This window comes from Macaca mulatta, chromosome X (genome assembly GCF_049350105.2).
Source record: "Macaca mulatta isolate MMU2019108-1 chromosome X, T2T-MMU8v2.0, whole genome shotgun sequence".
NCBI lineage: Eukaryota > Metazoa > Chordata > Mammalia > Primates > Cercopithecidae > Macaca > Macaca mulatta.
In genome coordinates, this window is record NC_133426.1 from 77297418 (window position 1) to 77311155 (window position 13738).

General features: G+C 39.9%; 1 protein-coding gene across 1 annotated transcript in view; it reads right to left on the minus strand.

Annotated features, from left to right (window-relative positions):
• TEX11 (testis expressed 11) overlaps positions 1-13738 on the minus strand; it is a 290530-nt gene that overhangs the window by 248679 nt on the left and 28113 nt on the right. The window contains exons 4-6 of the mRNA XM_015127634.3: positions 13223-13303; positions 13009-13128; positions 840-920 (exon numbers count right to left, since the gene is read on the minus strand). Of these exons, the coding sequence (XP_014983120.3) occupies positions 840-920; positions 13009-13128; positions 13223-13303 (282 nt within the window). The remainder of the gene's footprint in view (positions 1-839; positions 921-13008; positions 13129-13222; positions 13304-13738) is intronic.

Here is a 13738-nt window from a genome sequence, read left to right on the forward strand (position 1 = left end):
TAATCCCTCTGTGATAGTAAAGACTGAAGTAGGCACAGGCACTGAAATAGGAGAGAAAGAATGGAAAGGGAAGATAAAATGAAAAAGCAAAAAACTATGTATTTAGGAATTTTCATGAGATCCAGTCCAGGATGCAGGCTTTATCCTATCAAATCTCTCACATCTCCAAATCCCAGTATAGAAAAATACTATGGCAGTAACATGATTAACTGCTATCAACCTTGTCAGCAGACAAACTCATTTTTTTTCTTTATTTTGTTGTATAGCATGAAATATGGAGCAAATGTTATCAAGATGGTTTGACAATAAAAGACAAAGCAAAGAAAATTTTAAGAAATATTCCATATTGGCCAGGTGTGGTAGCTCATGCCTGTAATCCCAGCACTTTGGGAGGCTGAGGTGGGCGGATCACTTGAGGCCAGGAGTTCCAGAGCAGCCTGGCCACCATGGTGAAACCCCATCTGTACTAAAAATACAAAAAGTAGCCAGGTGTGGTGGCACAGGCCTGTAATCCCAGCTACTTGGGAGGCTGAGGCACAAGAATCACTTGAACCCGGGAGGTGGAGGTTGCAGTGAGCCGGGATCACACCAGTGAACTCCAGCCTGGGTGACAGAGTGAGACTCCATCTCAAAAAATATATATATATATATTCCATATAGCTTTTTCAAATGCCCTTTCTGGTAAAGAACAAAGGAAGTAAAATATTTCAAAGATCAGCTACTTATGTGGAACTGATCTCAAACAGAATTTCCAAAAGGTTGCATGAAGTAGTAATGATTCTTCCTGGAACTTGATATAGCATATTTTCAAACTCTTGGAGAATGCAGATTTCACTCACCATCTGGGGGAGCCTCATCAACATATCTTTACACTGCAGTACACACATAGATGCTCTTTGAAAATCCCCTTGAGCAACTGCCTGAAAAAGACAAAGAATGTCAATAACTGGTTAAAATGAAATTACAAGGTTATTTGTCTCTAAGTCGATTTTAGCATTTTAACTAGTATTTAAAAGTCTTAAGGCCGGGCGCGGTGGCTCAAGCCTGTAATCCCAGCACTTTGGGAGGCCGAGGCGGGCGGATCACAAGGTCAGAAGATCGAGACCACAGTGAAACCCCGTCTCTACTAAAAATACAAAAAATTAGCCGGGCGCGGTGGCGGGCGCCTGTAGTCCTAGCTACTCAGGAGGCTGAGGCAGGAGAATGGCGTGAACCCAGGAGGCGGAGCTTGCAGTGAGCCGAGATCGCGCCACTGCACTCCAGCCTGGGCAACAGCGTGAGACTCCGTCTCAAAAAAAAAAAAAAAGTCTTATTTTGTTTTCTAATATTTTTAGCAATACTAGTTGTTCGAGCTAAACAAATAGTTTGCTCAAAATACAGAAGAATAAGTGGTAATCTTTGGTGACACAGAGTTGATACTGAATGACTGGGAGTCATTTACTTTTCTGGAAATGCAAAAACTGGTTGTACTACCTTATGTTATTATATTATGACATAATGCCAAGTCTACTAGATGCTTCTGCAACTTGAATAGCTCTTGTATTCACCTTTACATTAGAGGAATTAAGTTAAACAGCAGTCTTTGTCTTTTTTTTTTTTAATAAAGTCTATATTTATTTATTTATTTATTTTTATTATTATTTTTTTTGAGACAGAATCTTGCTCTGTTGCCCAGGCTGGAGTGCAGTGGCGTGATCTCGGCTCACTGCAAGCTCCGCCTCCCGGGTTCACGCCATTCTCCTGCCTCAGCCTCCTGAGTAGCTGGAACTACAGGCGCCCGCCACCACGCCCAGCTAATTTTTTGTATTTTTAGTAGAGATGGGGTTTCACCGTGGTCTCGATCTCCTGACCTTGTGATCCGCCCGCCTCGGCCTCCCAAAGTGCTGGGATTACAGGCGTGAGCCACCGCGCCCGGCCCAGTCTTTGTCTTAAAACAAGCTCACAATAACCTCATAGTCTGAACTGCTGTGTATATCCACTACAAAAAGCAGCTTATCAATTAGCCAGACATGTGGCACATACCTACAGTCCCAGCTACGTTAGAGGCTGAGGCAGGAAAATTGCTCAAGTCCAGGAGTTCGAAGCTGCAGTAAGCTAAGAAGATACCACTCTACTCCTGCCACAGATGACAGAGCAAAACCCCATCTCTTTAAAAAAATTTTTTTAAGAAAAAAGAAAAGCAGCTTAGTACAATCTCATCATGAAGCCAAAAGAGCCACTCTGCCATTTATCATGTGTAACTTTGAGCCTTAAGCTCTCACAGATTGTTTCCTCATTCATAAAGTGAGGAAACTGTACTAGACTATCTGTAGGGTCCCTTTCATTTCTACCATTCTATGACTGAACACCCCCAAATGAATGAAAACATCAATCACACATTATTTTAGCACTTATAGAAGAGGCTTGTTTCAGTCATTTAAGAACTTAGTTGGCCAGGCATGGTGGCTCACACCTATAATCCCAGCACTTAGGGAGGTCGAGGTGGGTGGATCACCTGAGGTCAGCAGTTTGAGACCAGCTTGACCAACATGGTGAAATCCTGTCTCTACTTAAAACACACACACACATACACTCTCTCACACACAAATTAGCTGGGTGTGGTGGTGGGCACCTGCAATACCAGCTACTCGGGAGGCGGAGCTTGCAGTGAGCTGAGATCACACCAATGCACTCCAGCCTGGGCAACAGAGCGAGACTCTGTCACCAAAAAAAAAAAAAGCTGACAAAGCATTTTTGTAAGAAAACCGTGGATACGTACAAGGAAATAATAAAATACTACACTTGCTATTTTCTTCTCTTCTTTACGTGGTGTCAAATATTATTGTGCTTTGAATAATAAAATAATTGAGTAGAGAGAAGAAAATATAAACAACACGTAAGACGCCAGTTTCTCTCTAGTTTTCTCTTCTAACTGCTGAATAGTAAGCCTGGCATCTTGCTCAGTAGATACTCTCTTATAAGGCTTTAATACTAGATATTATTAAAGGGGAAAATAAATTGCTAACACAAGTGCCTCAATAAGCCATATCTCTTAGAAAATAATATCCCTTTCTACACTATATTCTATGAATACTTGCTGATTAATTCATTATTCAAGGTGGAGAAAATCTTACTATAAAAGAGGAAGGCTGAGTGACAACCCCATATCAGAGGATAGATGCTGCTGTCTGTTCTTATAACATATAAAACAATATGAGACTTTAATGTTCAAACAACTCATATAGTGTCTATCATTACTCAGATTTTTATCTTAGAGAAATCAAAGCTCTAATAATTCAGGCTAGTTTTGAAAATTTATTCGTCTTCTTATGACTAGAAATAAATATTTCAAGCCCCAAAGATAAAGATTTCAAGTAAAAGAAGTCTTAAAGAAGAGGCAGCACAATACAGTGCTGTAGTAACCTTTTGTGAGCATCAGACTCACCAGTGGAGCTTTCTGAAAATCACATGCCCAGCTCTCACCACTTGGAGACTGTGATTCATTAGGTGTGGAGTGATGTCCTGCCTATACTGATGTAGTGAAAAGAATATGAGCTTTGCATTCCCAGCTTTTCCACTTCTTGGCTCAGTGAACTTAGGTAAGTCACAATCTCTTTGAGGTTCTACTTTCTTAACTATAAAATAGGGACAGTAATGTCTACAATACAGGATGGATCTTATGAGGATCAAATGGGATCACAGATGTGAAAGCATTTCATAAACTGTAAGTCAGTATTTAAAAATGTGTACATTTTGGGCAGTCAAAACTACTATCAGGGCCGGGCCCAGTGGCTCACCCCTGTAATCCCAGCACTTTGGGAGGCCAAGGTAGGCTGATCACCTGAGGCCAGGAGTTCGAGATCAGCCTGGCCAACATGGCAAAACTCCGTCTCTACTAAAAATACAAAAAGTAGCTAGGCATGGTGGCACGTGCCTGTAATCCCAGCTACTTAGGAGGCTGAGGCAGGAGAATCGCTTGAACCCAGGAAGCAGAGGTTGCAGTGAGCCGAGATGGCACCACTGCACTCCAGCCTGGTCAATAGAGTGAGACACTGTCTCAAAAAAAAAAAAAAAAAAAAAAGACAATATATTAAAATGGCAATAGTCCCCAAGTTGATCTATAAGTTTAATCCAATTCCATTAAAATTCCAGTTGGCTTTTTTTTGCAGAAATTAACATGCTGATCTTAAAATTCAAATGGAAATTTAAGAGACCTAGGGCTAGGTGAAACATTCTGAGACATGACACTGAAAGCATGATCCATAAAAGAAAAAGAAATCAATAAATTGGACTTTATCAAAACTGTATTCTGTGACCCTATCAAAAAGGACAAAAAGACAAGCTGCAATGAGACAATATTCGCGAACATTTATCTGACAAGGGAATCATATCGAGAATATATAAATAATCCCGTAAATTGAACAGTAAACTATCAATCAAAATAGAAAATAGACAAGAAAAATGACAGATATTTTGCCTAAAGGGAGATACAGATGGTAAATAAGTAAATGAAAAGATATTCAACATCATTAGCCATTAGAGAAATGCAATTAAAACCACATTGAGATATCACTATATATCTATTAGGATAGCTACAATAAAAAAATTGGTCACAATACCAAATGCTGGCAAGGATGCAAAGAAATGGGATCTCTCATACATTACTGGTAAGAATCTAAATGGTGGCCGGTTGCAGTGGCTCATGCCTGTAATCCCAGCACTTTGGGAGGCCAAGGTGGGCAGATAACCTGAGGTCAGCAGTTTGAGACCAGCCTGGCCAACATGGCAAAGCCCCATTTCTACTAAAAATACAAAAATTAGCCAGGCATGGTGGCACACACCTGTTGTTTCAGCCACTCGGGAGGCTGAGGCAGGAGAATCACTTGAGCCTGGGAGGCGGAGATTGCAGTGAGCTGAGATCATGCCACTGCATTCCAGCCTGGGTGACAGAGTGAGACTCTGTCTCAACAACAAAACAAAACAAAACAAAACAAACAAAACACAGAATGTAAAATGGCATGGCCACTCTAGAAAACAATTGGCAGTTTCTAAAAAAAAAAACTAAATATACCCTTTATGTCCACACAAAAACCTGTATGAAAATGTTCATGCCAACTTATTTACAATAGCCAAAAATTGGAAACAACCCAAATTCTTTCAATGGTGAATGGCTAAACAAATTGGTACATCCATAGCATAGAATTCTACATAGCAATAAAAAGAGAACAGGGCTGGGCGTGTTGACTCATGCCTGTAATCCCAGCACTTTGGTAGGCAGAGGTGGACGGATCACTTGAGGCCAGGAGTTTGAGACCAGCCTGGCCAACATGGCAAAACCCCATCTCTACAAAAAAATTAGCCAGATGTGGTGGCACATGCCTGTAATCTCAGCTACTCGGGAGGCTGAGGCAGGAGAATCGCTTGAACCCGGGAGGCAGTAGTTGCAGTGAGCCGAGATCACACCACTGCACTCCAGCCTGGGCGACAGAGCGAGACTCTGTCTCAAAAACAAACAAACAAACAAAAAGAACAAACTATTAACACATAAAACAACAAGGATGGATCGCAAAAAAAAAAAAAAAAAATGCTGAGTGAGAACAACCAATATGAAATGGTTACATAGTATATTATTACATTTATACAATGTTCTTAAAATGACAAAATTATAGAGATGGAGACTAGGTTTTGGTTGCCTGGGTTTTGGATGACTGAAAGGGGTATCCCTATAAAGGGGTTATGTAAAGAATCTGTGTGGTAATGAAATTGTTCTGTATCTTGATTGTGGTGGTATGAATCTACACCTACACATGTGATGAAATTGTACAGAACTATATAAACATACGTGAACACACACAAGAGAGTTCATATAAAACTGGTGAAATCTAAATAAGGTCTGTGGATTGTATCAATGTCTATTTCCTGGTTTTATATTGCACTATATGTAAGCAAGATATTACCACTGGGGAAAAACTGGGTGAAGGATACACAGATCTCTCTTTACTATTTTTGTAGCTTCCTGCAAATCTATGCTTATTTCAAAAATTTTAAAAGTTTTTAGAAACACATTTGTTGGCCAGGCATGGTGGCTCATGCCTGTAGTCCCAGTACTCTGGGAGGCCGAGGCGGGTGGATCACCCGAGGTCAGGAGTTCGAGACCATATCTGGTCAACATGGTGAAACACCGTCTGTACTAAAAATACAAAAACTAGCTGAGCATGGTGGCGGCTGCCTGTAGTCCCAGCTAGCTACTTGGGAGGCTGAGGCAGGAGAATCGCTTGAACCCAGGAGGTGGAGGTTGTAGTGAGCCGAGATGGCACCACTGCCCTCCAGCCTGGGCAACAGAGCAAGACTCGGTCTCAAAAAAAATCAAATCAAATCAAATCACATTTGTTAACACCACCGCCAATTTCATCAGAAAAGACTAAGTATTTAGGCAGTGGCTCATGCCTGTAGTCCCAGAACTTTGGGAGGCCAAGACAGGCAGATCACTTGAGGCCAGGAGATCGAGACCAGCCTGGCCAACATGGGGAAACCCTTATCTCTACTAGAAATACGCCCCCCCCCAAAAAAAAAGAAGGAAGAAAGAAAAGAGAGAAATGTGATGCCCCAATTTGGGAGGTAAGGCCCAGTGGGAGGTGTTTAGGTCATGGAGTCAGATCTCTCATGAATGACTTGGCTCCCTCCCCACAGTAACAGTGAGTTGTTCTTGCTCTAGTAGTTCCTGTAAGATGGCATTGTTTGAAAGAGTCTGGTATCACCCTCCCCTGTATCTCTTCTTCCCTCTCTTGTCATGTGATATGCCTGCTCCCCCTTAGACTTTTGGCATGACTGAAAGCTTACTGAGGTCCTTGGCCAGAAGCAGATGCTAGCATATGCTTCTTGTACAGCATGTAGAACCATGAGCAAGAATAAATCTCTTTTCTTTATAAATTACCCAGCCTCAGGTATGCCATTATAGCAATACGAAATGAACTGAGACACCTTACTACTGAAACTGCTTTCTATGGTCACTATCATCTTCCTGAACATCAGGTTCAATGCCGTTTATTCCAACCTCATTTTCTTTTATTTCTCTGACGCACTGGCCACTGTTGATCATCCTTTTCTCCAAGCTCTCTTCTCATGGATGACCCACACTGTTCTAGTCCTCTTTCATCTCTGGTATTCCTTCTTTTTTGTTTGCTCTGCTTTTTGAAATTTTAATGTAATTAAATTTGATTTTTTTAAAGACAGGGATTCACTCTACCACCCAGGCTGGAGTGCCATAGTGTGATCATGGCTCACTGCAGCCTCAACCTGTGATCCTCCTGTTTCAGCCTCCCACGAAGCTGAGACCACAGCCATGTGCCACCATGCCTGCCTAATTTTTTTTTTCTTTTCTCACAGAGATAGGGTCTAGTTATGTTGCCCATGCTGGTCTTGAACTCCTGACCTCAAATGATCCTCCCACCTTGGCTTCCCAAAGTGCTGGGATTACAGGTGTAAGCCACCATGCTTAGCAGTGTTTGCTCTACTTTTGACCGTACTCTCCCACCTCCTAACAACATGTAAATGTTTGTGGAATGAACAGGCTTTATTATCCTCCCTTTCCTGCCTCCAAAGATTCAATGGTTCAAGTCCTTCTCACTGAGCGTAAATGATTGCTTCCTCTATATGTCTCCTATATCTGTCCCTTCTTTCTCATTCTCATTGGTACTACTATAGTCCAGGCTTTCACCGGTTCATGGTTACACTATGCCTTGATTCTGTTTATTTTTCTTTTTCTTTTTTTTTTTTTTTTTGACACAGAGTCTTGCTCTGTCGCCCAGGCTGGAGTGCAGTGGCCGGATCTCAGCTCACTGCAAGCTCCGCCCCCCGGGTTTACGCCATTCTCCTGCCTCAGCCTCCGGAGTAGCTGGGACTACAGGCGCCTGCTGCCTCGCCTGGCTAGTTTTTTTGTATTTTTTAGTAGAGACGGGGTTTCACCATGTTAGCCAGGATGGTCTCGATCTCCTGACCTCATGATCCGCCCGTCTCGGCCTCCCAAAGTGCTGGGATTACAGGCTTGAGCCACCGCGCCCAGCCTTGTTTACTTTAAAATCAAGCCTAAACATGATTACAGGTTACTCTTCACTAGGTGCCACCAAACCTCTTCCTAAACACTTTCAATTACCCCAGTACCTTTAGGAAAATATCAAAAGTATTTTTTCAAAGAGGTATATTTGGGCTTTCTCAATCTGGCCCTACTTACTTCTCCAGACTTAGCACTTCTCGTGCCCTTGCAAAATACTTTCCTTCAGATAAACTGGTCACACTCTTCCTTAAACATGGCATGCACATTACTGCCTTATATGACTTTGTTCATGTGCAAACCTTTGCTCTGCCTGGAATATTCTGTGCCCTCTTCCCCACTTTCCTAAGTCTGTTTCTTCCTTCAAAGTTCAAATCATGCTCTAAATCCTGTGTGTCTTCCCCTACAACCCAGTCCACAATAATCTCCCCACTTTTCTACACTCTTGTAGTACTTGCCTGTACTAGTGTTTTTCAGCCTTTCACATTTTACATACTACTTGCCACTCTTTTGATAGGATGGGGGGGGGGTAAAAAGATCAGAAAGGAATAATAGGGGGAGAGCAGATTCATTTGTACCACACACATTTACATAATATCTATTACGTGCTATGCACTATGCTAGAAGCTGACAATGCAGATTAATTTTTTTTACATTACTACTTTTTTAACTACTAGGAAAGATGGTGAACCAAAGTCCTTGATATAATAGAGAAAGCTGGCTTTCACTTGGCTTGTGTCTCCAGGATAGCCTCCATCATAGTCTTTATAGGTAAGCTCATAGCCCCTTCCTCAGTGTGACCTTGTCAGCTTCTACAAATGGTCTCACTTTAAATAGGGGAGGGAGCAGAAGCAAAATATGTGATCCTTGCATCTGCAGATGATGCACAATGCAGAAAGAGGCACTGCCAGTAACCAAGGGAAATGGGGAATTAGGAGAAACACCAAGATCTATAGTTATTTTTACAATTCCGAAAGATTACAGAAGAATAATCTGGCACATGCATACACAGAAAAGTATCCTTCACCTTGCAAGTGGATATAGGGATTGAGGAAAAATAAAATGTTAACAATTGTTAGGAAGGTGATGTGACCACTTTCGACAAAGTCTGTGTCCCACCTAACCTAAGTCATTCATTTGGCACTTAATATTTTCCTTTTTCCAGTTTTAGAACATGTACTTATGGCCTATCTCTCAAACTAGCTTATAATTTTCTTAAGGAAAATGACCATGTATTATATCTCCACTCACACACAGCACTGAACACTGCATGTAGATCACTTATCTGTACAACTATTATAGTACCCAATTTTTTCTATCTTGTATATGCATCCTTTATCTCACCAACTAAACTATAATCCTTGAGGATACGATATGTGATTGTTTGCATTACTCCACAAAACCTAGCATAGTAGTCTGTTCATAGAAGATATTCCTTGTCTGTTGAATAATTTAATAAATAATAAAGCAATTATCTAACTGGTTAAATGGTAGGTGCCTAGAAAAAGATAAGGCCTCTCAGGAGCTTTATTAGGACAGAGAAAACTCATTATCAAACACCGCTATTAACCGCCATTTTAAAGATGTCTTCTCCCAAGCAAATATCAACAAAACTCATAAACTCTAATGGTGAGAGTGTCTTAGAAATGAAAAATGAACTTACAGCAAAAGGAATTAGCCTTCACTTCAACTTCTGAAGATGTCATCACTTATCAAAGTCAAGAATTATATAGTTCTCATTACTGATTATAACAACTAACACTTTTAACCAGCTATATAAAGAAGATGCCATTTAGATATCAACATCCACCACACTGAAGAAATGCTACAAGACCTTCTGAAATCATAGGATCTCGGTGTTAAAAGGGACTTAAGGATCACAGTAGTCAAATTTCCTACCAAATGAAGGAATTCCTTCTGCAATGTATAATTATTAGGATACTCACATCTTTGCTTACAGTTTTCCAGTGAAAACAGACTTAGAATCTTGCAGGAAAGCTATTCCATTATACGATTACTATCACTGATAAAAAGCTACTTACATAAAGCCACAATTCGTCTTCCTAGAATTTCTACCATTGTTCTTCATTCTATCCTGTGGAGTTTAATTCCTTTTCAATACAATAGTCCTTAAAATATTCAAAGAGAGCTATCATTCCTACTGTCTTCTTTTTCTGAGACAAACATCACTATATTCTCCAAATATTTTTCATATGATATACTTTGTACACCAACCCAGTAATTTTAAAATGTGATGTGTAGAAGTTATCACAATATTCAAAATGTGAATTAACTACCTAGATGTGGACACTATGTATCTATTAACATAGCCTAGGGCCGTGCTAGCTTTTTTTGCAGCTACGTCACATCACTGATTTAAGTTTGAGCTTGTGGACAATTAAAATACATAGGTCTGGCCAGTCGCAGTGGCTCATGCCTGTAATTCCAGCACTTTGGGAGGGCAAGGTGGGAGGATCACTTGAGCCCAGGAGCTCAAGATAAGCCTAGACAACATAGTAAAACCCTACGTCTACCCAAAAAGTATATATATTTTTTTAACTAGCCAGGCACAGTGGCATACCCCCATAGTCCTACCTACTCGGGAGGCTGAGGGAGGAGGATCCCCTGAGCCCAGGAGGTTGAGGCTGCAGTGAGCTATGATTGGGCCACATTACTCCAGCCTGGGCAACAGAGCAAGATCCTGTCTGTAAAAGAACGACAAAAATACCACACATAGGTCTGGCCACGCATGGTGGCTCACACCTATAATCCTAGCACTTTGAGAGGCCAAGGTGAGAGGATTGCTTGAGGCCAGGAGTTTGATACCAGCCTGGGAAACATAGCAAAACCTCATCTCTACAAAAAAAAAAAAAAAAAAAAAAATGATAAAAATAAATAAATGAGAGAAAATTAAACAACCTAAATAAATGAAAAGACATCCCAGGTTCATGGACCAGAATACAATATTCGTAAGATAACAATATCCCCCAAATTGTTCTATAAATTCAATCCCTATCAAAATTCCAGCTGGCTTCTGTGCACAAATTGAAAAGCTGATCCTAACATTCATATGGAAATGTAAGGGACCCAGAAAAGTCCAAACAAATGTTAAAAAGAACAAAACTGGAGGACTTGCAATTCCCAATTTCAAAACTTACTACATAGCTACAGTAATCAAGACAAGTGTGGTACCAGCATAAGGCTAGACATATAGACCAATGGAATAGAATCAAGAGTCCAGAAATAAACTCTTACACTTATGATAAGTTGATTTTTGACAAAGGTGCTAAGGTCATTCAATATGGGGAAAGAATCGTCTTCTCAACAAATGGTACTGGGACAATTGAATAGCCATATGCAAAAGAATGAAGTTAGATCTCTACTTCACATTATACCTGAAAATTTACTTAAAATGGACCACAGATCTAAGTGTAAGTGCTAAAACTATAAAATTTTTAGATGTAGAGAAATTGGAGCCCTCAGATACTACTGGGGGAAGTGTAATAAAATAGTTCAGCCACCATGGAAAACATTCTGGCAGTTTCTCAAAAGGTTAAACACAGACTTAGAGTTACCATGCTACCCAACAATTCCACCCCTAGTTATATACCAAAGAAAATTAAAAACATACATACACACACTGTAAATGAATGTTCACATTAGAATTATTCACAATAGACAAAAATTGGAAACAACTCAAATGTTCATCAATAGATGAATGGATAAACAAAACATGGCATATTCATACAGTGAAACATGCAACAACACTGATGAACCTTGAAAACAATTATGCTAAGTGAGAGAAGCTAATCGCAAAAGACCATTTATTGCATGATTATATTAACATGAAATGTCAAAAATAGGCGTATCTATGGAGACAGAAAATAAATTCATGGTTGCTAGAGCTAGGGTCAGAAGCAATGAGGAATGACTGCTAATGCTGATGGGGATTTCTTTTTGGGGTGACAAACATGTTTTAAACTTAGCTTGTGGTGAACATTGCACAATTCTGTGAATATACTAAATTACTGAATTATACAGTGTAAATGGGTGAATTTTATGGTATATGAATTGTATCTCAATAAATGTTACAAAATAAGGGGACTTTTCTTTCTTGTTGTTATTTTGTTTGTTTTTTGAGACAGAGTCTAGCTCTGTCACTCAGGCTGGAGTGCAGTGGCACAGTCATAGCTCACTCATAGCTCAGTTTAACCTCAGACTCCTGGGCTCAAGGGATCTTTCTGCCTCAGACTCCGTAGTAGCCAGAACTACAGGTGCACACCACCAAGCCTGGCTAATTTTTTACTTTTATTTTTTGGTAGAGATGGGGGTCTTACTATGCTGCCCAGGTTGGTCTCCAATTCCTGAGCTCAAGCAATCTTTCCACTTCAGGCTCCCAAAGTGCTGGGATTACAGGCACAAGCCACCATGCCCAGCTGGGGATTTTTCATTTCCAGAATTGTGTAATAACAGAAAGCAAACTCATCATAGCTCAAATGCACACCTAAGTGTATGATGACAAAGAAATCCACAAGGTAAACAGAGGTAAAATATAACTTTAAACAGTGTGTGATCGCAGCAGACTTTTAGAAAGCATCAATAGACAACTCAGAACAACTGCAAATGAGAAGGCTCTTTTCAGGCAAATATTTTAGGCAGACTGTGAATGTAAGAGAGAGTCACAGAGACAGGTGTTTCAAGTAGGGACTGCTGCCATAAATAAATGACAGGTGTTACATGCAGGGGGTGAAAATGATGTTTAACTGTATATCAGTCTTCTCACCCTTAGCCACCCCATAGATTCCAATCAGCATTAGTAACATCACCTTCAGATATAACAGAGATAAAAAGGTCAAATTAATATCCTATAAAAGGCCAGTGACATCTGACTTTCTTCCAATAGGTAATATATCATCTCTTTTACATTTACATATGGAAAAAATGCCCCACTGGAAGACCCTGGTGCCCATGATACCTACAGACTCTGCTTGGTAAGAAAGCACTCTGAAGTGGTCTCTCTCAACAGTAATCTTCTCCATGATCAAGTCAGCCTCAGGGGAGCTCCTTTGAATTAATTTGATGTATAATTGCTCCAGACTCTGAAAAATAAAACCACAGTACAATGTACCAATGACAATAACCACAGATGTTACTACTAATAATTGCCTCAGCTAAAAATCAATGGTAACTTACGGCCACAGCAGCTTGAAAACATTCATCAGCGATTAGAAAATTTCCAACATCCAACCATTCTCTTCCTATTCTTATATTCATCTAGAAGAGAGAAATTAGAAAATAATTTTTAAAAATTCATACCTCTACCAAATTGGTTGGGGAATACTGGAGAAAATACTGAATCCTCTGTCCATATTCAGTCATGTAACTCACAGAAAACAAAAAGCAACAGTTAGCATTTGTTAGAGTTCTGTGTTCTACTTTGAACTCCACAATTTAAGAGAAATGGTCATTAAGACAAAAATAATAGCAGAAATTAATAGACTTAAAAACACATCTTCTGAGGAAATATTAAAAGAAAACATTGAGGTAACTTAGGAAGAGAAAGTTTTGAAAAACTTAATGCTTCACATACTTGAAGAAAGGTATATGATAAGCATTAGACTACTGGAGTTCTAGTTTTTAATTCCATCTGCAATAAAATTTGGATTAATCCAACAAATGTTTATTAAGTACCTTTACATTCAGTCTCAC